This window comes from Pithys albifrons, chromosome 18 (assembly GCF_047495875.1).
Source record: "Pithys albifrons albifrons isolate INPA30051 chromosome 18, PitAlb_v1, whole genome shotgun sequence".
NCBI classification, from domain to species: Eukaryota; Metazoa; Chordata; class Aves; order Passeriformes; family Thamnophilidae; genus Pithys; species Pithys albifrons.
In genome coordinates, this window is record NC_092475.1 from 15,105,255 (window position 1) to 15,129,741 (window position 24,487).

The 24,487-nt window shown below is 44.3% G+C and overlaps 1 protein-coding gene across 4 annotated transcripts in view; it reads right to left on the bottom strand.

Moving 5' to 3' along the window:
• RALGAPB (Ral GTPase activating protein non-catalytic subunit beta) overlaps nt 1-24,487 on the bottom strand; it is a 65,759-nt gene that overhangs the window by 6,434 nt on the left and 34,838 nt on the right. For 2 of the 4 annotated variants that reach the window (XM_071572584.1, XM_071572582.1), the window contains 14 exons: nt 23,301-23,365; nt 23,009-23,141; nt 20,943-21,064; nt 18,435-18,617; nt 15,748-15,899; nt 13,957-14,144; nt 11,758-11,864; nt 10,065-10,217; nt 9,247-9,456; nt 8,348-8,506; nt 6,250-6,418; nt 3,588-3,710; nt 2,747-2,883; nt 2,143-2,251 (listed from right to left, as the gene is read on the bottom strand). In XM_071572584.1, the coding sequence (XP_071428685.1) occupies nt 2,143-2,251; nt 2,747-2,883; nt 3,588-3,710; nt 6,250-6,418; nt 8,348-8,506; nt 9,247-9,456; nt 10,065-10,217; nt 11,758-11,864; nt 13,957-14,144; nt 15,748-15,899; nt 18,435-18,617; nt 20,943-21,064; nt 23,009-23,141; nt 23,301-23,365 (2,010 nt within the window). Of the gene's footprint in view, nt 1-2,142; nt 2,252-2,746; nt 2,884-3,587; nt 3,711-6,249; nt 6,419-8,347; nt 8,507-9,246; nt 9,457-10,064; nt 10,218-11,757; nt 11,865-13,956; nt 14,145-15,747; nt 15,900-18,434; nt 18,618-20,942; nt 21,077-23,008; nt 23,142-23,300; nt 23,366-24,487 lie in introns of all 4 variants that reach the window. The other 2 variants (XM_071572583.1, XM_071572581.1) reach the window with 1 other exon arrangement.

A 24,487-nucleotide genomic window follows, 5' to 3' on the forward strand; every position in this document is an offset into this window, starting at 1 on the left:
AGAGAAACTGTGAAAGCAGGAACTTCAATCACAAAAAGAGCTTTCAAATTATTATTCACAGCATCTGCACCCATCCACAAGTAATCAGCCGCAAGAACAGTGCTAGGAATGTCAAACAATGCCACCATTCACACCTACAGTTCCCATGAGCCCTGCTCCCACAAACAGTATCCTTCCTCAAGTCCAAGCTCTGCAGATCCCCACCATAACCTCCAACTCTGCACCTCCAACTCTGCTGCCATGCACTTGGTAACAAGGACTGGATAATGAAGGTTCAGAAGGAGACCTGAATCACTGGAAGGGGATTTGGCACTTCCCATCCCCTTGTTTAGGGGCTGAGAGATGTTGAGGGTCATTCAACAAAGTACAGTCTGGGCAGCAGGACAGTGCTTCCACCAGAGAGCCTAAGGTCCAAACCCAGATTTTGCCATCCAAGCTGGGATGCTAAGGGTACTCAACAGCTGGAGCAAGCAGAGGAAGAGCATGGCAAGCCATGGAAGCACTCTGGGATGGAGCAAGAGGGAGGGCAGGCAGTTGGCATTGGGGCGATACCTTTGACTACAAAGCAACAGCCTTTCCACTATCCAGACTCAAAGACATACAAGAAGCATAAGGCATAAGCCAAGAACATAAGGAGCATATGGCAAATCCCCTGGGCTAGAAGCCACTTCTAAGACCTCCCCCTCCCCCATCCAACTGCCACATTTACTGAGCTTCACAAACTCATTTCTTCAGCTTCAGGCCCAGAACTTTGGGAGATTCCTACGGCAGCTGAAAGAAGCAGCCAACTAGAAACACACGTGTGTAGCACAGTTGCTGCCTCTGCAGTGAGTTGGCTTTAGCTGCCACCTGAGATGAAGTGGGTCCGGGACACCAGTTTGGAAACTGAAGTGGCTGAGGGACTACTGAAGATAAAGGAACACCCTCTGGGCAAATGTCTGGAAAATAGAATGATGCTGCAGAACTTTCTGTCTCCTGATCCCAGGAAGGCTCTGAGGGATGTGCTGTGGACAGGGTGGTCTTCTTGAGGATTTACATCTACACTTCACAGGAAGCTTCCTATTGATCACTCCCACTCTCTTGGCAGATTTACGGAGGAAGGAGCTCCGTCCTTAATTAAGGTCCACCCTCACTACCAGACTGCAAACCAGGATTAGAAATCAAAGCCTGAGTAAAGCACCAGCTGCAGACTCTGCTCGGCTGGGCCAGTGCAAAGAGACTCTCACATAGTGCTAAGGCCAGGCCATGGCTTTGAACCAGCACACAATAAGCTCTTGGAGACAAAGGACTCCCCAAACCTAGAGCCAGCTGCCCACCATGACCACACCACGGCTGTGACAGCGTGGGCAACGCTGGGACTCTCCCAGAGCAGCCAGTACCCAGAGCCAGGGAGGAAACACCAAACCAAGAAACATGAAGCTGCAGGAGGAGCAGGACCCTGCCTGAGAAACAGGGCAGGAAGGAAGCTGGGATGCACAGCATGGAATGGGCACCCTGAGTGCAAAACAAACGAGCCCGAGAGAGAGAGCACGGAGTGTACCATCAAACCGAGGAGGAAGGATGACCCCTTCAGCAAGGAAGCAGCAGGTGGCAGAAGCCCTTTTTTTAAGGGAAACCATATCCACACTGAGGAGACAGCAATTGAGAGGAAGTCAAAAGCAGAGAGGTTCACTGCCCTGAGTTCTGAGCTTAAGTAGGTTCATGACAGCATTTCACAGGTAGTGCCAGACCTAAGGGAAACTTCAGACCTACATATGCCACTGATTCATCTATACCCCATGGATTGTCATTTAAATATCAGAGAACTGATTCAGAATCTTAAAAGTGCTGTTACAGACATAAATGAGGATTTATTTTTATTGTGAGTGTGGCCAGGCCCTGGCACAGGTTGCCCAGAGAAGCAGTGGCTGCCCCTAGAAGTGTTCAAGGCCAGGTAAGACAGGGCTTGGAGCAACCTGGGACAGTGGAAGGTGTCCCTGAGCATGGCAGGGGACTTGTACTAAATGACCTTTAGAGGTCCCTTCCAACCCAACCCAGTCTGTGGTTCCATGATCTAGCATTTTACAAAAAAAGCAGAACAGAGTCTTTCCTCTGGCCCCTGCCCCGTTGTTACTTCAGTGAACTGTAAGAACTCGTACGCACCGATATCATCGTAACGTTCCACCCACACCACATACACTTTGGTTTCAGGTCCCATTGGTGGAATGGTCCGGCCCTGAGGCATCCTCTTGGATCTGGAAGTAGGACTGAGCTGTTTTGAACACAAGGAAGAGTAAAATTTACAAACATCATGAGTCCAATAATGCAGCCAACAAGTATTTCCCAGCTTGTCCCCAGTCATTCCTATGTCAGCCAGGTACAACCTCTCCCAGCTCAGCTGCACTACCCACTGACACACTGTTTTAAACTGGGCAGGTAGGAAAGGTGTTCATGTCTATCCACCCTCAGTTTCCAGGCATGGACTTGAGTCTTAATTACTCCATAAATACTGCATATACTTTTTCCTGCAATCTTTTCAGGATTTCAGGGTGTTTAAATTTTATATTTAAGCAATGTGATGTTGCTGTCTCCTACTGTAGGCGCATATTCTGGCAGGACCAAAGCAGACATCAATGGCAAGGAACGAGTAGCTCTACACCCCAGGAAACCAAATCATATACTATCAAAAATCCTACAGCATTGTCAGTGTGCTTCTTGAGAGAAAAAGCTAAAAAACAGCCATTTTTCAGTGCAAGTTTTGCCTTACCCGCTGGGAGGGATTAAGATTGTCTGTATGGTTGGGGAAGAGTTCAAGTGTCAGAGGCTGCTGCTTCAATATTCCTGGCAGCAGATCCATGTTGGAGTCACTTTCTTGGTCAGAGACACTGCTTTCCAGTGAATCAGCTGTAAGGCAGAAGAAAAAAGGGTTTTATCTATTCTTCTGCCAAAAAAAGGTAAGCTGTCATCATATGTAAGGTTTTGAAACTAAAAAAGGTTGTAAGGCTTTTGAAACTAAATATACATGGATGTATGGTCAGGTCAACACAGCAGCCATAAGCAGGAAGAGGAGCTGGGAGACAACAATTGCCAGTTATTTCAGAAACAGACTGCACTCAAAACACTCCCTACAGGTGTCTCAGCAACTTTCTATGCAATACAGTCTCCTCCTTCATATGGCTACAACCCTTCCATTACAGGCAAGTTTTGCACATCAGTTTTAGTGTGCCAAGGACTCCATGAAAGTTGTTGCTTCCCCTACACAGCAGTGGTGCACATGGTCCTCCACATGCTGCAGGAGCATGTCACTGACAGGAAGGGGGGAAAAATACCCATTCTCAGGTGCTGGTGAACCACATGTCCAATCTAAAAACTGCTGTGCACACCTGGACATCTGCTGAGGCTCAGACTGAGAAAGAGGGCCCAGAACAGGTGCCCCCTTGGGAAGGAATCCAAGGATTAGGGTGCTGCAAGTTAAGTGTCTATATTCTGACAGGGGTCTTGCTAAACACACTACTAGTTAGGTTGTTACAGTTTTGCTTCTGAAAAAGCTCTCTAACAAAAAAGCATTGGTTTCATTTTTGTAAAGAGTATGTCCAGAGGGATCTTACTCAGGGACTCCACCGGTGACGGCACAACAAAGGCAATCTCTGTCAGGGCATCTGCATAATACAGCACCTTCTTCTGCCCATTGAAGATACTTGCCCCAACGTCTTCTGAAATGATCAGCTCATCTGAAATGGACAGCAAATGAAAGAAGGAAGCTCTGCCTGTTTACATCCTGCCTCAGAAATTACCTTCAAATACAAGTGCAATCAATGAGAAAAAATCACACAAAATCTCATTTTAAAATTAAATGATTTTGCAGTCACATCTCATGGCTATCCACCATTCTCAGATAAACTTTCTTGCTGTTTTTAAGGAAAAGGCATTTTGGGTTGGGAATGGCTTTACTTTGAACACATTTCCAATGTAATGGATTACTTATTTCCTAGTACTCTAGTAAGCACATCTGCCACAGGAATACATCTACTATCTATTTCTGAGCATTCCCTCTAGCTGGATCATTCAATTAGTCATTCCATTGCCAAAGGATTCCAACATTTATAACTCCAGTCTGATACTATTCTAGATTTCCAATTAGTTTCCACAGGCTCTCCTCAGTAACTTTTCAGTCAAGCATTAGAAAAATACGTGTCCCCAATTCATGCAAGAAAGATCCTCATTCTCAGCCCTCACAAGTCCCTCAATCACAGCTGGGCAATATAGGCCTTCAAAGACAAAGAACCTCCTTCTCCCCTTTTTGTTCCCCATGTCACATCCAGAAAGACTAGCAAATTAATTATCTCTCTGATCCAGTTTACAGAAGGGTTCCTGGGATAGCTGCCTCAGAAAAGCCACCAGAGCAGTGACATTAAGCATGGTGACAGAAAAGAGGCCAGAGGCACACCAAGGACTCCAAGCCACACTTCACCATCAGGGGAACATTCCCACAGCTCCCAGGGAACACCTCCACAACAACCCAAACCCGACTGTTTAAGAACTTCTTTGCTTTTGGGGGTGTGCAGGGAAACATACCCATGAAATTATTTTAATCACAACTCACTGGAAGCTCTTCTATAAACACAGAATCCTGTAGGTTGGAAAAGACCTCCAGATCATCGAGTCCAACTGTTAACTCACCACTACCAAGCCCACCTCTAACCCATGTCCCCACATGCCACATCCCTCAAGGGGTGGTGACTGCTCTCCAGCCCTGGGCAGCTGTGTTAGGGCAGCACAGCCCTTCACACCTGAGGCCATTTCCTCTCATCCTGTCACTTGTTACCTGGGAGAAGATACCGACCCTGACCTGGCTCCAATCTCCTGGAGCTGTAGAGTGAGAGGGGCCCCCCTGAGGCTCCTTTTCCCCCGGCTGAGACTTCCCCCAGGCTCCCTCAGCCATTCCTCATCACAATTGTGCTCCAGACTCTTCCCCAGCAGAAACAGAACTAGATCAGTAGTAACCTGCCTTTCCTCCCTTCCATTTCCAAATGCTTCTTCTGTTCCTTCTTCCCCTAGTTAGTAAAATTAATTCAACTATTTAATCATCTGTGATCTCATTCGAATGGCTGAAAAGAAATTCAAGTTAAAAGGCCCCAATCAAACCAGGCCCCACTAGCTCAGAGCACTGCCTTCTGCAGTCACACTGACAAACCCCACAGGGGCAAGGAAAGGGCTCTGCCTCTGAGGAAAGCACAGTCTGATCCTGCCCTGAATGCAACATTAAACCCACACCTGGCCATTTTGTACCCCAGCCTGACTTTCACAGAGAAAGCCGTGCCTCTGCTCTCTAACCTCTCCCCAACACTTCCAGCCTTCTGTGGTTTGTACTTTTATTTCCTAACTGGAGGGAGAAGCCTTCAGCTGGCTGCAGTTCCAGGTGAGGGGCATTCCTAAGGCACAGTGAAGGCACAGCACAGGAAAGTGCTGCCTGGGCACCTGCAGATGTGACAGTGTCACACCTGATGAAAACACCAGGCCAAGGAGCTGGGACCAGCCTGGTCACTGCCTTTGGCTGACCCACAGCAGAGTCTGTGGCTCTGGAGATGACAGGAACAGGCCTGGCCCCATAGCAGTGACACTGGAACCAACCCAGGCACTATCAGTTCTCAGGGAATCTGAGAATCGATTGCAAGGGAGAAGTAACAGCTTCGAACCCTGGGATAGCAACTCACTGCCCTGAGGACCACGTTGAGTGACAGAATGGGGAGAGGGTGGTGCAGGACAAGCCCAGGCGAGGAGTTGATCCAGTGGAAAAAAGCAGAGCCAATGAAGCAGGACAGAGGGGCTGGATGTGGGCTCCAAACTCTGGGACCTACACACAGCAGCTTGGTTTCATTCCATTCTACCAAGTGAGACTACAAGGCTAACTTATGAGTCAATATCTCATTTTCATCTACTTAGAGCACACTAAATCACACAGTATTTCAAGCCTATTTGCCAGTAAGCTGCACAATCTACAACTGATTTCACCTGAAAATGGTTTGGGATAATTTATTAAAAACTCACCAAGTCTGCTAAAAATAGAGCCCGGAGGTATTTCTTACTGAGGCTACTTCCTCCCAACAACATATACACATTTATTTCTAGCAAAAATCAGCATTGATCAAAAAAACAAAACAAAAAAAATACCAGTTTTCAGACAGGTATACAGAAGCAAGACATTTCAAATTGTCTTCTAAATCAGCCTAAACATTTTAATTTATTATTACACCGTTTACTATGTCTTACCTTGTTCAGGTCCCTCTTCATCACTGTTGCAGCTGTTGATTGACCAGCTTGTTGAGACGTGACCAGTCCACCCAGGGTGCTTCCCAACATCCACAGACCAGCCAAGAGACAGCAAGAACTCCAGGAAGTGGGGCTGAACAATTCTGGAAGACTCCATGTTCTTCAGGATCTGAAACAACCAGCAACACCATGTTGGTAGCGGAGCAGGAAACAGGTCTCTTCCTCCACAGCTTTTTAATTAACATATTTTGTTATCAACACAGTTTTGCCCAAATACAGCTACAGAACAAGCATGGAACCCCAAACTGTCTATGTGGACACTACTCCCTGCTGCCCAGCACCCTCCTATACTGCTGGGCCATGTCCTATTCAACCAACTTGACTTTCTGCCAGAATTTTCAAAGCCTGTAGAACAGTGAATCAAACTGCTGGAAACTGCAATTCTGAGACTCAGCCACTCATCAGGAACAAAACACAGTGTTCAGTGCAGAATCTGCATTAGTACCAAAGGCAACATGAGGGTATTCTGGGAAATTTTCACTGTTAAACTGAGATGAAATTTGAGGAAAAAGGTACTTTCTTCACTACTTACCTGTACATGACATACAGCAATTTAGAGGGCAGGCATCATGGCACATGAAATTATGAAACATTTTCCAAAATAATTTTCAGCAGCATTGAGTGTGCACTCTAATCAAACAGCACACTGCAGTGTTCACTTTAAACTTTAATCCTACTTCTGACAGAGATCTGGCATGTCTCCACACCTGATGGCAATTTTTATCTCATTATGACCAAGTGAGAGTTGAGTCCTTCCCCAAACAGCACACAGGGACACAGGTGATTTCTGATGTGGGTACCACAACCATTGAGGTTGGTGGAACAGACAATGCACCCATCCTTTCTGGGCTGTACAGGAATGTGTGTTGTGGCATAAGCATCAATGATTTTGGTTTGTGCAGGGGCAGAACACCAGGACACAAGCCCCAGCAAAAAAGAAACTGCGGGGATAGGTGCTGGAAGAGAAGCTTCCAGGCTGGAGGCTCGTGCAGCCACGTGGTCCTGACACCCCCTCCCAGTGCTCTGCACAGTGTTCAGCAGTGACTGGACACACTGCATTCAAACACCCTTATCAATCCTCGTTACTGAGCACACTGAAGTCATGGCTGTGCATCAGAACAAGACAGGGTAAGTGGGGTTTAGAAGACATAAGAGCTCCATAAGAGCATGCAAACATCCTGCTAGCTCAGCAAGAGCACAGCTCAGCTCAAAGGCAAACCTAGTGTGTCTTGCTCCATAGCTGACTTTGCAGATGAAAACACTGTACTGGCTACTCTGACCTTCAACTTGAACACTCACAAACAGCATCATCCTGGTTTCAGGAATTGAGTTGTGCCCCACACAGAAGCAGAAGGTGTTCTGTCAACTGTGCATCCACAGTGACACGAGGTGGCACCACGATTTATTATGGCAGTCAGCTTCAGCTCTTTACTGAGAGAATTATGAATGCAGTGAGAAGGTACTGGAGAAGCACCTTCTCTAATGAGCCCAGAAACGCTCCCAGCAAGTTTCTAGGTCACAAAGAAGTTCCACTTCAGAATAGCACAAATTAACCTGATTAACCTAATTGCCTTTGAATCTAAATAGTATAATGTAAAGACTTACAAAGCAATAAACTTTCCTACTTGCAGGAAGTTTTTCATTCCTTTGACAAGTGTTTAACTTTAGAATGAAACCAAACTATCCTGACATTGCACAATGCTGGAAAAAACCTGCAACGTTCCCTGCAAGCTGAGCCAACAAAGCTGAAATGCTTTTCTGATCCGAATCTGTGAAGTCCACAAATAAGGACAATAAGGACCAAACACATAATAAAAATACTATTAATATTTTCATATATTTTTAAAAAATTATTAAGTGTCACATTAATCCTACATGTGAGCACTGTACTTCAGCCTGCAGATGAAGAGAGTATGCACTTGAGCACACATGGATTGTGGCACTTCCATGCTAATCACTAGCAGTGATGCTTTACTCACTTGAGAAGTACTAGAAACAAGACAGTGTGGACTAGCTGGCACCCTACACTTCCACTCACCTCCTGGCTCGTTTTCTGGCCTGCTTTCATGTAGAAAATGAAAACAGTATCAAAAGGACGACAAGGTAGCAAATCCAAGTAGCCAAGGTCATCAAAAAACCCAGGAAGTGCAGAGTCAAGTGCAATCAGGTGAGGAGGTAGACGACTGTTAGCAGGTTCCTGCCCAATAAACAGAATTCAACAGCTTAAAAAGAAGAATCTTTCTTAACTCAAAGGTCTTTGTGGCTTGAATAGCCATCCACTAAAATATAAAAAGACAATTTCCCTTCTCTAAGAGCAAAATCACACACAAATTTCTGATGGAATATAATCCTGTTACTGTAAATGAGTAACAGCAAGCATAAGAGGTTGACAATTTGTTGCATTCTACTCTAGTTAAACAAAAATGGTATTTTGCCACTGAAACTGACACGATATTTTCCTCTAGAAGAGTACACAACAAATGTAGCAGATGCTTTCAAAATATCACAGCTATGCACATAAGCACACATGCAGTTTCATATTTACTAAAATACCAACAATATGTAAAATAATGAGCACTTTCAAACATAATTTTTGCCAATGCTCAGTAGTCTCCTTTTGTTGACAGCTTCCTGGAAGGATGAGCAACAAATGAAAGGAGCATCCACAGGTAAGAGGCCAAATTTCAAATTAAGAATATGGATCATCTCTATAAATTCTTATTTTAACTTTAGAAAGAAACCTCTACATCCACTACGTACTCCCAAGTGTCTATGTATGACTAAAGCACTTCAGCATAACCATCTCTGCAGCAGAACTTCCATGGCAGTCATGTGTCAGAATGTCTTCAAGCACCACCCCAAACCCTGACACAAGCTGTGGGAACTGTTTCAGGTGTGCATGTGATGGCTTGTGCACACCCTGCACACCAAGGTCACCTTCAGTGCCTCCAGCGAGAGGAACCCGAAGTGTGAGAGGAACAGGCGCGCGGTCTGGAACTCCTGCGCGGGAGGCGGCGGCTTGCACTCCGTCACGGGGTCAGGGAAGCTCTTCTTCCGCCACTCCTCCTCACTCCTCTGATCTATGGAGGTCTCAAAGACAATCTGCTGGGCCATGCCATTCCTCAGCTTCTCATGGCGCTCTTCAAGCTGGATAAAAACCCCTGTGTGAGCTGCTGAGTGCACCAAACCCACCACGAGCCACCAAGGAAACAGTTCCATCCCTTGGGAAGGCTCTAAGTCACAGGCACAGCAGCAGTTGCAATCCACCACTAGGATGGTTACAAAAACATATCAACAAGACCTTGCAACACTAGAAAGTGAACATCTGAACACCCTGTTTGCATAGGACAGCTGCTGCAAATATCCAGTATCAGCCAATGCTTCTCCCATTCAGGTAAACAGAAACCAAAACAGATTAGACTCCCTGAAACTTCAAAATATTTGAGACATACAGGCTCTTTTTATCTCCAGGTCTCATAAAAGCCCCCTCTCCATTTCCCCAGAAGAAGCAACAAAATGCAAGTCATTGCTTCGCTCAATACCAGGATATTAGGATAATTATTAAAGCATGTTGAGCAGTGCCTCCCAAAAAACACATCCAAAGCACTGCCATCTTCCTGGAGAGGTGCACGGATTTCATTACTTTGCATTAATATGAAATTAGACAAGCTAAAGAGTAAAACTAATTACAGTAAGACATTAGTGCATGACTCATGAGTCAAACCCCCAAGAACAAAATCAAGCCAGTTACTCACTTCCTCGTTCACAATTTCATGTAAATCAGGAATACTCAAGTCAGCTTTCACAAAAGGAATCTTGTCCACTTCTTCAGGGAACGGGCGATGTTTCACACTGTACTTCAACCCAACATCATTCTTCGGAGCCGGTCGAGGTTCTGGTACAAATGTCTGACAAATAAAGGAGATTGTTTTTACATTCAAAGTATCCTATCACTAGACAATACTTTATTACAACAGAAGAAAAACATACCCTCTCCCCTCCCACCAGAACTACACTAAAGTATTAGTGAGCACCATAATTAAAAAACATTAAGTACTTTAAAATAATAGACTTGTATTAAAAATGTGACTGTATATTTTTGAAAGACACAATTCTGCCCATTTTGGAACCTATGAACCCTGCTTACCATCTAATCTCTAAGCATTTGCAAATCCCAATAAAAATGGCAAGCTTACATGGCAACATCTCTTTTTCAGTCCATTCTAAGTGTATTGAGCAAAAGCTGGCAAGTGTTTAAGAAGCCCCATTTCAACCCTCCTGACACTATGATGGTCACAACAAGGCAAGGCCTCAAAGAGAGCAGCAATGCTGTGGGTCAGGAGGGAGATCCACTGCCAGAACATCTGAAGGGCTGACATCAAGGATCATGATGCAATTCTGACATTGCTACTACATTATGTTCCATACTGTCAATGTGCAAGTCCAAACTTCCAGCTACCAAGGACAGCAATAAAAGGTCTAGGTGCAGGTTTACAAGTGCATAAGGCCCAAGCAAGCAAGACCTTTCATTGCATTTTGAGTGCTGTTTCATAAGTTTTTTTACTTCCAATTACATTTCAAAAGGGCAAACCTATTAACACTGAACTTATAGAATGCCTTCAAGTTGGAGAAGTTCCCTTAAAACTGGCAGGAGATCAGTCAAGTCATGGCTTGTCCTTTAGTGTATGAGGTAGCCCCCCTGGACTGACCCTGTTTGGCCATGGGGCACCTCAGTGCCAAGGCCAGCACAGCTCCAGACACATCCCAGAGACCACACTCACCCAACATGAACATGCCAGCTGAGACTGATGAGCCCTCATTTCAGCTACATCACTATCTTTATTCTACCAAGGGTCATGTGAAAAATGTAGATTTGGAGAAATTCACAGACAGACAGCAAGAAATTTTACTGTAAAATGAGACTGGGGTACTTTTCCAGTATTCCTCTCTAGACCTGTTCCAGAGTCCATCTGGATAAGTCTCTCACAGCAGGTTTACAGCCCTCTTTGCAACATCAGGCTTCACAGCTGAAGGAGCTGTTCTCCCTGCAGCACTGCATTCTATGCCTTCAGACTTCACTCCCTCTGCTGCAAGGACTTTGCCTGACGTCTGAAAACCAGAACCAACACACACCTACACACTAAACACACCGTGCCTTACCCCATCACTTCAGAAGATGCTTTCAGGAAGAAAACAAAACAAAACAAAGAGAATGCCCCCTCCCCATAGGCAAGTCTAGAAGGCAACAGCATTTTCACAGCCTGCAGTTAATATTAATCATGAGTGGTAAAGAGTCACCAGAGATGTGGTGGCACATTACCTACAGCTACAGGCCCCGTAGCTCAGCCTTAACGTAAAATCACCAGCTCTGGGGGGCTGTCTCACTTTAGTGGAATTTCTGCTGAACATCTCTAAGTTAAAGATTTCTTTACGGGCTTTGATAGAGACCTTTTGATTTGCTTTAGCTCCTCTTGGTAAAAGACAGAGTTGCTGGGCCCATGCAAATCTTCCAGATGTCCCACGGATCAAAACGGTGACAGAGGGGAAAGAGTCATCTGCAAAACACAAGGGTTAAGAGAGTAACACATCAGATACTGTAAACAGCTCACCGTGTAATCATTTAACAGGAAATGCAGGCGTGATGGCAGAGGTCTTGCTCTCAAGGTTAACTCCTCCCTGACCCTGGAGACAATTCCTGGTGAGAGGCAAGCAAACCTCCTCTCTGCAGCAGGGAAGTGTTAGTCTACTGAACAGTGGTCTGTTCAGCAGTTGCCAGCTCAGTTTCATCATTAAAAGTAACTTTCACCCAAATTCATGCAGATCACAGTTTCTCTCCAAATTATCTCCAGGAAACCAAAGAAGATTGTCCAGTTGCTGCCTGTTCAGGTGAGACAACGACCATATGGAGACAGATTCCATGATGCTTCCATGACCTTCTGCAAAGGCTCCTCACAAATAGCAGCAGTAAGAACAGTGGAAGGACAACAGTCAAACAAAGATTGGGGAAGATTCTGACTCCACATCACAGAAAATTTTTCACCACAAGGAACAAAGAAGTTGTCCTCACAGGTTTGCAAGACCTACTTGGACAACAGCAGGCTGCACTGTCCTGGCCTTGTTTAGAACAGGAGGTCAGAATGCAGAGTCCTGAGGTGCCTTTCTACTGACACAATGACGGTTTTAACACTGCAGGGAGTTCAGGCTTTGAGATCTAAAAGGCCACTGATTTGTCACCTTAGATGAGAGATCCTCATAGTTCTACAGCTTTTCTTCCTAAAGGTAATTGCATTTATCTTTTGTGCACATAAACCACAAACTGGCTCATCAGATAACTAGCAGATTTCTGTTCCTTCTCCAGTATTTCATGGGAAGTACAGGGTGCAGCACAGCTACATAAGCACACACAGAGACCACCAGAACCAGCTTCCCAGAGTCATTCTCTGCAGTGATCTGCCTCAGAAGTGACCTGACGTACTCATGCATTATTGCAATTAATCCTGTAATTCAAAGGGGATTTCTAAGCAAGTTAGGCACAGCAAGAAAAGATAATCTAATTTGTGATTCTAATAGCTTTACAGGATTCCTCAGTAATGCACTTAGCAGAGGCAGAGTGAGGATGGGAATTGCTTAGCTATTCTTGCATGCTCCAATCCATTCCACTCAGGAGCACACTTGCTCCAACACAGACTAGGGGTGGATGTGTGGCAATGGCCCCCATCATCAGAGCTCCCTGCAAGATCTACTCAGTCATTCTCAATGAGGTCAGAGCACTCTGGACCACAATTCAAGAAATAACACCTTCTGAGCCAGTTCATGCAGTTCTGTGCAATTTCTGTTTTCAAGACTAGAATCTAGGCCCTATCCTGTCCATAGATGAGGAAAATGTGACAGATTTAACATAGGTTAGTCTTAAACTGAGGTATCATGGGTAATGCCATGACACTTGAAGACTTACAGGGGGATCAGTTACTCAGTTCCAAGCAACATTTAATTTAATACCAGATTTCTGTAATACAAATTCTCAATGGCCAAAGTCTATGATGCTGAACCAAGTTAGATTTCGCTGTGAAAGCCAACACCCTGTGACAAATCTCTTTTGCAGAAGGTGTTGCTGAGAGAACAGGATGGACATTGGAAAGTTGTCACAGCTTCCCAGCACCTAAAACCACCTGAGCTGAAAGTACCCACAGAAACATGCAGTAACAGGAGGTCTAAAGGAGGCAACAGCAATGGTGCAAGTATAAAGGAGACACACCAACCATGTGTTGAGCACTTATCCCTATCAAGTCTCCCATACTCTTTACATTTTCATTCTTTTATGGACAAGGAATATTTCAAACTATGATGCTATTGCTTTTGTCCATCACCCATTGTTTCAATGGCAGTCAGCAGCAAGTATCCAATCTAACTGGGTGAAACACTTGGACAACTGCATGAGCCATGTGGGTGGGCTTGTGCATGTTTGACTCTCAGTGGCATTAAAGTTATTCCCATCCCTTCAACTCTGAGCAATTGTGCTCAGTGTACACACCCACCAACAGGTAAGCCCCTGAAAAGTACGACACACTTCAGAAAGTACCTTTGTTTTGTAGCTCTGTACAAAGAGTTTTAACCAGAGGAAGAAGGAAATGGGAAGTCTGAACTTACTCTGCTCATTGCCTAGAGGCTGCTCCAGCATGGCCAGGATGACACTGTTATCCAACACGAAGTAACGGAAGCTGTGCTTGTTTATGGTGGGGAGACGGGAATACTTAATTAACGTGGTTTCATTCACCAGGCTGCAAGGAGAAGCAGGACCACTGGGAGAAGGAAATGCTCCAAGTAACTGCATAATGCTGCAAGTGAGAAAAGAGTTGAGCATTATGAGAGATTAAGACAACGAACTCTTCCATCTAAGCAAAAACCTTCACTCATTCTTCATCTGTATCTTGACCTAGCAGCTACTCTAACTAGCAGCACACCTACCCTTGCCCATCAGCTTGTTTTAAAACAACCAGTAACTTCAGAAAACATGCATGAAAACCTACAAAGAAGGGTACTCTGCCTACAGAACATGTTTCTTTATAACCTGGGTTGTAAAAATACGAAGACTTGATTTAAAGCATGAAAACCTGTACCCTTCCACAGCTTTATGTTCATTTTTCAAAGATTTACTTCTCCAATCATCCATACTTTAGCCATCTCATACCAGACATGGCAGTGCATTAGTTATGATTGCCTTTGCTGTCTTCAATTACAGATTTCAGTAACTTAAAATTCTTCAAGGGATTAAGACCCTGAAAGGTCCAGGATCACACAAGTGTGACCACCACAGATGACCACCTTCCCTGGAAGGAAGTCTCCACGTGTGGCCCAACTGTGCCCACCTCCTTGGAGGCATGGTCTTGGGAGGCTCCTGGGAGCATCAGTTTAAATCATCAAAAGTTGTACAGGATCTACCTGACAGTACCAGAAATTGAAAATTTCTATGGCAGGAACCACTAATGAGAGTCATCCAGTGTGAGGCTGAAGATCATGATCTAAGTCAGGAGTTTACTCTTAACTCCAGCACCTAGACCAAAAGTAAGTTCAGTGAAGTCCTCCCCACACACTTTTCCACTTTACCCTGAAAACAGATAGTTTTCTCTCCCTAAATGAAAAGAAACACTTTTAAGCAACAATAAAGGTTTTCCCCACAAGTTCCAAGGAGTAGCTGCTTTTCCTTTGAAATTAGACAGTTGTTTTTACTAACAGTAACATAACAGTTGGATTGCAGAGCAAAGCAAGAAAGAAAGCTGCTATCACCTTTTGCAAAACATATTTATCCTCCCCATCCTCAATCTGTCCTGTCTACCATCATGATGCTCAGCACATACCACAGTGCCTTCCAACTTCTCTGGAGCAAATCCCAATTTTCCTCTCTGTGCTTCCCCTCCCCAACCCACACATTATCTGTTACTGTGTTTCCAGCACAATCTCTCAAATATGGGAAGCAGCCCCAGTGCTGTGGGCAGGAAGCCATCCCATCCTGCTCCAGCTCCACCTGCTGCACGTGCCACTCCTGCTGTCACACCCAGGGCCCATCACTTCCCCAGTCAGGGTGGGCACAGTGTGCTGTCAGGTCGAGAGAAGGGGGAATGAAAGGACAGGATCACTGGGGCAAGTGGGCAAGAGAGGGAACTGCTGCCTGCAGAGAGGCCTGGCCCAGAACAGAACCCAGGGCAGCTGCAGGGGCTGTGGTTTGTTGTACAGGAACAGAGCAGGCAGGAGGGATCTCTCTTCTGTTAACACCTGCAGTGGGACAAGGGAGAGATGGAAGGCAGGGCACACTTACAGCTCTGCCCAAAGGGCAAGGGAGCTTCTGCCTAACCTCTCAAATGCTCTTGCTACAGAGATCACCAGCTGGGAACTCCTAATTAACACCCTGAGTCTAGGGAAGACTGAACATTAATTACATACCACGTTAGTGTCGCTTCAGCAGCATCCTTCACCCTCATGGATGCAGGGTTTGGCTCCTTGTCTCCTTTGTACTTCACCTCCTGTTCACTGTTTTTGGATTTACTCCCTGAAATGCCAAGCTCTACAATCTCCAGTACCTCTTTCAAACAATCCTAAAACACAAGAGGAACCACCTTAAAGCAGAAGCAATCCAACAAATGTCTCCAAGACCTCAGGGAAACGGTGACACATCATTAAATAAAGCACTGCTGGTAATACGATCTCAGAAATAAACACAGAACATTATTCTAACACTGTTTGAGTAAGATCACACTTGCTACAGAACTGATATTTTCTCCATCTATAGATGTCTACTTAGTTTGTATCCTAATGGTAAAAAGTCCTTTGAATGAACAAATACACACAATATATTCTATTATATATGTACCAAATTGCCAAGAGGGCTATTATGAATGCAACTGAAAAATGGAAACAATAAATGTATTTCTGTGACTCTGCAGAACTTTTACGTTCTAAGCACATTAAGAATGAACTCATCTGGAAAATTGCAAGAAATCCTTTTCCAAATCTATCAATTGCCAACAGCTTTCATTAGTAAAATATATCACAGTATCTAATTCATCAAGAGAAGAATAGGAATATTCTAAAAGTACACTATAAAAGCTTCAGCAAATCTATTACAGGAGGGGCCAATGCTCAGCAGAGACACAGGTATGACTCACAACTGCTGTACATAAAATCATTTCTTGAAATATATGGATTGCTGCAACAAAGGTTCAGATCTCATGGCCCAAACTACAGAGTAACAAGGAAAGCATTCTACTGAATAAATGAGAGGCTACAACTGAATAGAAGTGGTCAGTTTGTATCAGCACAGACCAGACAGGGTTCTGTGTCAGCCTCTCTCCTCTCTTATAGTCATCATGGGTACAGAACAAGAGGTGAAGATGAAAAATCAAAGTTTCATGACACAGCAAAATTAACCAGCACTGAGCTGCAAACAGTGGCCACAAAGAAGTGCAGCAGAGTTCACAGTGTTGGCTGGCAACAAAGCAGGTGACATTCAAAGCAAATATAGGGGAGGCACCTGGCAAGCTGCATTTCTAATACCTGCAAACACAGGGAAGGGTTCCCATCTGACTATCGTGACTCACAATGAGCTACTCAGTGTCCAGTACAGAACACACACAGTGCGTAACACTGTCTCCTGACAGAGGCAACTGAAACAAAACAAGACCCTAATGAAATGAAATAAGGCATTATGCAACTGATTTAAACCCATGCTGTGCCACATCCAGGGAATCCATCCTGTCCTACTCACCTATTGCCATGCCAGTAACCCAAAGCACACGCAGAAAGTATCTCTAAATAAAGTCCTGCTTGTGGGTTTTCAATTCTGGTCTTTTAAAAACATATATCTTTCAATATGTTATAGAATACATAAAACATAAAGATACATAATGTTCTATCTAAAACTATCAAAATATTACACAATACATAAACATCTGTAAAAATAGAGAAAGATCACTAAGTTGGCTCTGAAATGAGACCAACAATGAAAATATGCACTCAAATTTTAATTTTTTTTAAGCAGCAGGGCAGAAGTAATTGGAAAAACCATAAGCTCATCATGGTCTTCTCAAGCTTCCCAAGCAAATTCCACCTTAGAGTGAGCTGTGCTTTGCTCAGTTTCTAGAAAACTGATTTCTTGGTGAAACAAACTATCAAATATTAGCATCAGAGGAATTCTGTTAAGTCCAGAAGATGCTTTTGTCAGGTAAGACCTAAGAAATGAGAAGAGTCATGGCTACCTGCAGCAGGTAGCCATATGTGCCCCATTCATTTCCACATTTCTCTTTTTCTGTTTCTTTCCAGGTTTTTCCTCTCCTTTTCCAGTTTCACAAAACAAGAAGAAAGATTGAGACATTCTTAGAACTATAAAGATAATTTTAAAGGCAAAACCGTTATCCCTGAATAAAGAGGAGGAGCTGAAATTCAGGACTTTGCACAGAAACTAGTTTTGAAATTCCTATGAAAACCACACTATTTTCAAGTATCAAGAATGGACAGCTTGGGCATGGAAGGCATTAAAATTGCAGTGCTGGACCTTCTGTCTTGGGTTGAGCTAGCAAAATGCCAACTGCACAATACAGTGTCAGTTTCCCTTCCCTCCTGCACCGAGAAAAAGGAGAAAGGAAAAAACACTGAAAACTCAAAATAGTTTAAACTTAAACTAACTACATATATTTATACAGAAAAGGGAAAATTAAAAGAAAACTACAATATAACACACACTTACACAAGTTAGATATAACAACAATTTTCTACCTCCCACCAAAACCAGATTTCATTACTCTAGATTCATAAAGCACCTCAGCAAAGAACAGAAAGAATAACAATAAAATGTTTCTACTTCCCTGAACTAAAACAAAATGTGAAGTAGTGGCGGCAGCAGCAGGGCCCACCTCAGCAGGACAGCGGCAGCGTGTCCTGTCTCCACTGCAGACAGGATGGAACTGAGAGAACACTCCTACTCTACTGTATTTATGTCTCAGGTTTGTGTCATCTGGTATGAAATATTCCTTTGCTTCCTTAGGTCAGGTGACACCTGTCTCTCCAAATCTATGTAGATTCCCTGAGCCTGCTAAACGGAGGCCCAGTTAAAACCAAAGCCAAACCCAGCCCACCTTCTCATCCAGCATGTCGGGGTGCTCGGTGAGCCACACGCAGAGGCACTGGAAGGCAGCCACGATCATGGAGTGCAGGTCCCGGGAGTGCAGCGGCGCGGGGCGGCTGCATTGGTACACGATGTAGCTGCACACGGAGCTGATGGCCCGGCGCCGGTCGCACGGCTCCACCGCCACCCTCACCTGCGCGGGCAAGGACGAGTGAGAACCCCCAGAGCACAAACAAGCTTTGGAAAACATTCAATGCAGTTTTAAGAAATAGGAATAAGCATTTGAGCTGTTCTATGATTACAGCTTTAAAATTGTGGGTACAATTATTTAAGTGGAAAGAAATGCTGCACTGAGGCGCCACCCCATCGCATGGCTTGGTTTCCAAGACAAGAGTGGCACCAATGTGGTTTGATAAGAAACCAAACAAGCTGAATTTGCAGTATTGGAAATTTATTTTCAGCAAATGCTTCTTCAGTTCTAGCAACCCATTGTGTATCCTCAAGAAGCCACTCACTGCCAAGTCTCCCTTTCACAGGACTTCATTCTGCTCAGGTAACTTTCCCCTAGACATGCTCTCAGCAGAGTAACTTTCACCAGTAGGAACAGGGACAGGAAAGCCATTCTCAGACAAGCAGGCTGATAAAAACCCTGTAACCAATTCCCCAAAACTCACTCCAACAACCCTCTTCTCTCCCAGCTCAGGGTTGCAGGAAGCCAGGCTCCAGACCAGATGGTCTAGCACAGTCATGACAATTTGCATTAAAAGACTCAAGAACTGAATTTCTCTTCTCTCTTCTTCCCAGCCTGTGACTCAGCACAGGAACAGCTGGATTTTTTACACCTGCAGCATCTGACTATGCCCTGTAAAGCTTTACTCATTCAGGTGCACCCTTTCATCCGGGCAGGAAGGTGGGTGAGCTTGCTGGGGCCCCACTGGAGCCAGGCAGCTGCACTGCACAGGTGGGAGTGACAACTCCCAGCCCTGGGATTGAGGCAGCACATCCTTCAGAAGCCCAAGATCTACAGCAGTGTCCTCAAGATGAGCTTATGAAAGGCAGGTTTGTGAACCAGCACTCTTGCAGGCCACAAGACTTTTGACTTTTCCAAGTCCCACTGACAACCTGGTGCTGAACAGACATAAGTCAGGGCAGTCCCAGCCTAAGAAGGGCTTTGGGACTGTCACCTCCAAAGGCACAAGCAGAACAGGTTCCCTGCTACAGTTCCGCAGGAAGAGCTGATTTCTTTCTACCCAGTTTGTTATAAAGGTGAAAGAAATCCCAGGGAAGAATTACTTCAGTTGCATGAGAATTATTAAATACAGTGTTTATTATTAAGCTGGGGAGGCATTTGAAAAGATAATATATTTCCACATTCCCATATCCTTGCAAGGAAAAAAAAAAGAATAGCCTGGCTTAACCCCACAAGCTGCAGGAACTCCTGGTTCTGTATGATGCTCTATAAGATCCCATAACATACATTAACTAATTGCAGAACACTTTCAAACACATTCTTTAGTTCATGCTGCTGCAGCAGTCCAACACAGCTCAGTGCTGACTTCATGCTCTAAAAGTGCCTGGGACACATTTCACAGAGATCTGTCAAGTTCCCATGGAAATATGACAGGAAGTCCTGAATTGTCACGCCAGGTTATCATGACTGCTGTAAAAACACCAGACTTTTGCTTAACAAAGGCCATGAAGTCCAGCCTGGGGACAAGAGCCCTCAGACAAAAAAAGGGCATTTTCCTTCTCAACAATTATCCTCCCACCCCCACCTAGTAGCTTTAGTTGTTATTTGTGTTGAATTAAGCAGCTATGTGCAGATAAAGCTCTGAAGAAGGTGGCCTCTTCATATTAGAAATACTCAATCTTTTGTCACGCTCTAAAACTATTTCCAGGACAAGAAGGAAGGGTAATGAAGCTGTTTAACTCCCTGGCAGACTTGCAATCTGCCAACTACATCACCAAACCCTCTTGGTTCCCAGTTTGGTTACAAAGGAAGTATACAGAGCAGCCTCAACTGAGCAAAGCCACAGCAAATGGCTTACAAGGGAGGCTGAGAGCTGATGGCCCAAGGCCCAACACTGACACTGCCAATTTAGTGGCAATTTTTCCTCAACTATGCAACCTACTATGGCAGACTGAGCAGAATGAAAAAGCAGAACAAAACCCAAAGCCAGACACACGTGGGAATCCATGAGGAATGTTAGGAGCCATCCAACTAGCTCGACAAACCCTGCCAGAATCGTGCAGCAGAGCCACCTGTGTCTGAACAAGCCACCCTGAGCAGCAGTTTCAGCCAGCAGTCATTCCCAAGCCACAGGTCCTTTGAGCTACAGTGCATTTACACTGGGAGAAAATGACTCACAATGGCAGTGCTGGTTTTTCTGGTATTCAAACAGAGTATTTGCTGACAAACTCAGGCACAGAAATGTGTTTGGTGGCATGACTTCCATCCAAACAGGAGCACAACCACCCTGTCAGAAGGGGCCAGAGCACACCAAACTGCACCTCTCACCTTTGCCAGTCCAGAGAGCAGCTCCAGGGCAGCCAGAGAGATACTCATGTCCTGCCTCCACTGAGAGTTGAGCCTTTGGGTTACCAGGTGGATGCTGCGAATGAGCAGTCCAGCAGCTGTATCTGTATGAAGAGCTAGGATATAACCCCAAACCCACACACCACAGGGAGGGAAAATAACTAAGCGTTAGTGACAATAAGCAAAGCACAGGCACAAGGCAAAGCAGCCACAATACAGACATAGGATAAATCATACCCAACCCCCAGGCTCAAAATCTTGTGACTTGCACAGACTAACTCTCTCCTGGACACTCCAGGAATTACACAAACCCATTCAGAACAGCTAGGTCAATTAAATTCTTTTCTTAAAATAATGGATGGTCCCAGTGCTCTGCTGCATTTTGGCAGCAGGACAGCCACCTTCAGGTTTTGCTGTTTTACTTATATTGCTGTCATGTCTTATAGTCTCAGAAAAAGCTAGGCTTTGGTAATGTGTACTAAATATTAGTAATTGTACTGATGAACTAATAGAGCACATGAACTTTTAGATATCTGTGTCAGAATTTAACCATTCTTTCCATATCTAGTGTTAATCAAAACCTACACTACTTTAAGAGATGTAGATAAAGAAAGAATCAGTGCTGAAGAAAGACAAAATTATTTGCAGCTTTTCATTTCCTTGAAACTTTAGCTCAAAATTAAAAATAGAAAATGTTTTATGTAGCAGCAGCTGTTCTCACTGCAAAGTATTAGAACAAAAATGCTACACGTATTTGTCAAAACCGAAGTACGTAAATTAATGACAGAAACAAAAAATTGCTCAATGACTAGGAGATATGAGAAATATGACTAGGTATATCCTTCCCAAAACTTAAATTACCATATTAAACACTCAAGAGCTATGCCCAGTGTTACACCAGGAGCAGATTCAAGAGTCTGCTAAGACTGAACAGTAACAATAGACCCTCTTGTTTTCAATTTTCAATTATTTGAAATATCCAGTAGAAATACAAATTCTATTCATGAATTGCTTACAACCTTCTGCACAGAGGAAATTTAAAAAATCCAGTAAAATTAATGTACTACATAAGTTATGTCATGATCTGAAGACTCAATAAATCAAATATTTAAAAGATCTTTTTAATCTCCAAATTAATATTTTCACAAGCACTTGTCAGTGAAAACCCACACAAATTAAACACACAATTCAAATGGTGTGCTGAAAACTAGCAATTTTATCATTTCCAACAAACAAATCCTGTAAGGAAAGCACCAATGTTTGTATGAATCCCTAGAATGTACTGAAGCCTTTCCTGCTCATCTCCCTCCTCTCACTATTTATAGAACTAGATAAAAGCTCCACCACCAAACAGTTTTGGTTGGAGAGGCCAGAATTGTCAGCCTAGGCTACAATATAAGATAAAGGTGATTTGCTCTCACATTTACTTGGCCAGCATCAGTTAAACTGATGAAGGCCAGAGGAGCAAGTGAAATTGCAGGATCTTGACATTCATCAGCTTATCACACACAGATTTAGAAAAACATGGATTTTACTACAAAGAGTCAATAATGTACAGTACAAGACATAGCAAACTGAAGTTAATTACTAAATTCTCTTGTTATAATAAATGAAACATCACCAACATTCTGCTTACTTGCTCTGTGAAAACCAGAGTCTCTCAAAAGTTCTTTAAATGCGGTTTAAGAAAAGGTGCTGCAGAGGTCAGGTGAGGGTTTGGAATGACACCACAAAAAACAAAGCAATTAATGTACATTTATCCTGTTATTGCCGACAAAAATTAAGTGTCTTGAAAACATAAGTAAAATACAGCAGTTTGCAAACACCTTTTTCATAAGCTTTGACACTGTTATTCTGAAAACAGTAAGAGCCCTTTAGTAAGATTAGAGCAGGCACCGGATGGGCAAGTCAGAGCACAGACCGCAGTGCACAGAGGGACTGTCCCCTGGGCTCACACTGTGCACACTGAGGGATCAGCCAGCACCAGAACAGGAAAGCCCAGGGGCAGCCCCCTGGCACAGGACAGGGTTTCCCAGAGCCATCCTCACCATAGTCCCTCAGGAGGGCCTGTGCTGGCCGCTCGCTGTCGGGCGTCGTCGGCTCGGTGCTGCCGCCACTCGCCGTGCTGATGCCGCTGTTGGTGCGGCTGTGGCTCTTGGACAGGTTGTTCTCACCACCATTCTGCGAAGGGAAAGGTGGCTTAGAGTGAACAGAGTTCTCTGATTAGAGTTCTCTATGCCAGAGGATGCTCTCAGGTACAGGAGATGACCAAACCTCAGCAGGTAAAGACAGAAACATATTCTTTCTGAACAGGCAACTTAATAAACAGAAAAAACTCACCGTTTCCATCTGACAGCCAATGGCTTCTAACAATGCTGAATCCTGAACAATATTTAACATTGCACCTGCAGAATCAGACATCAGAGGGTAACTACAGGCTGCAGTAGAACATTCACCGATAAAATTTACAAAGAAGCACAGAAGGTCTAAGATACAAGACTGTCATCCTGTTTTATAAAATCCCTTATTAAAACACAAGATTTGCTTCAGGCTTAGCCATTTGAAGCAGATGGAAGCTGAGAGAGCGAGTGCTTTCAGGCATTTTAAAAATGCTTGGAACACAGTCTAGAAGAGACTGAGAGGGGATCTCATCAATACATGTAAATCTCTCAAGGGCAAGTGTCAAGAGGATGGTCCCAGCCTCTGTTCAGTGGTGCTCAGCGACAGGACAAGGAGCAATAGCCACGAACTAAAACACAAGTTCCACCTCAAAATGAGGAAGAACTTCTTTTCCTGGAGGGCGGCAGAGCTCTGGACATGGAGTCTTCCTCTTTGGGTGCACCTGGACGTGTTCCTGTGTAGTATGCCCTAGGTAACCCTGCCTTGGTACAGGGGTTTGGCTGGATGATCTCCAAAGCTCCCTTGCAAACCCAACTATCCTGTGATAGGTCTGTCAAATTCCTCAGTTTGAAAGGATTCTGGCTTCACAGAAAGGCTGGAATGGTTCCTTGTCTCCCATCAGATTGTGCTCATTTAAAAACTCAGGTCACATTTAAGAATATCTCTCAGAAGCCCAGCTCAAAATCTGAGATGGGATATACTGAAATTCCCTCTACCTGGAGATCCTCCCCAGTCTCTCACTTTCCAACAGTGACCAAAGTACTGTATTCAAAAAGCTGAAGCTTTTAAGTGCAGGGGTCACCAACCCTCCTGCATCTAAACTAACAGAGTTTTCTCTTCAACCTTGGGAAAGATTTAAGTGATTTAAATTAAAACTGCTGATGTGTTTTAGGTAAAGAAGGGTGAACAGCCTGTACCTGCCTGGCAGCATCATGTCCAGGTGATTAGGAAAGGAGGAGTAAGGACATGGACCTAAAATAGGGTGACACTGACACATTTGGGAGTTTTGTGCTTCCATCCCCTGCCTCACCCAACAACGAACATTTAGGAAGACACCACTTGCTCTATGAAAGAAAATGACAGGACAAGTGGGAGTTGGCTTCCCACTGACAGAGGGCAGGGTTGGA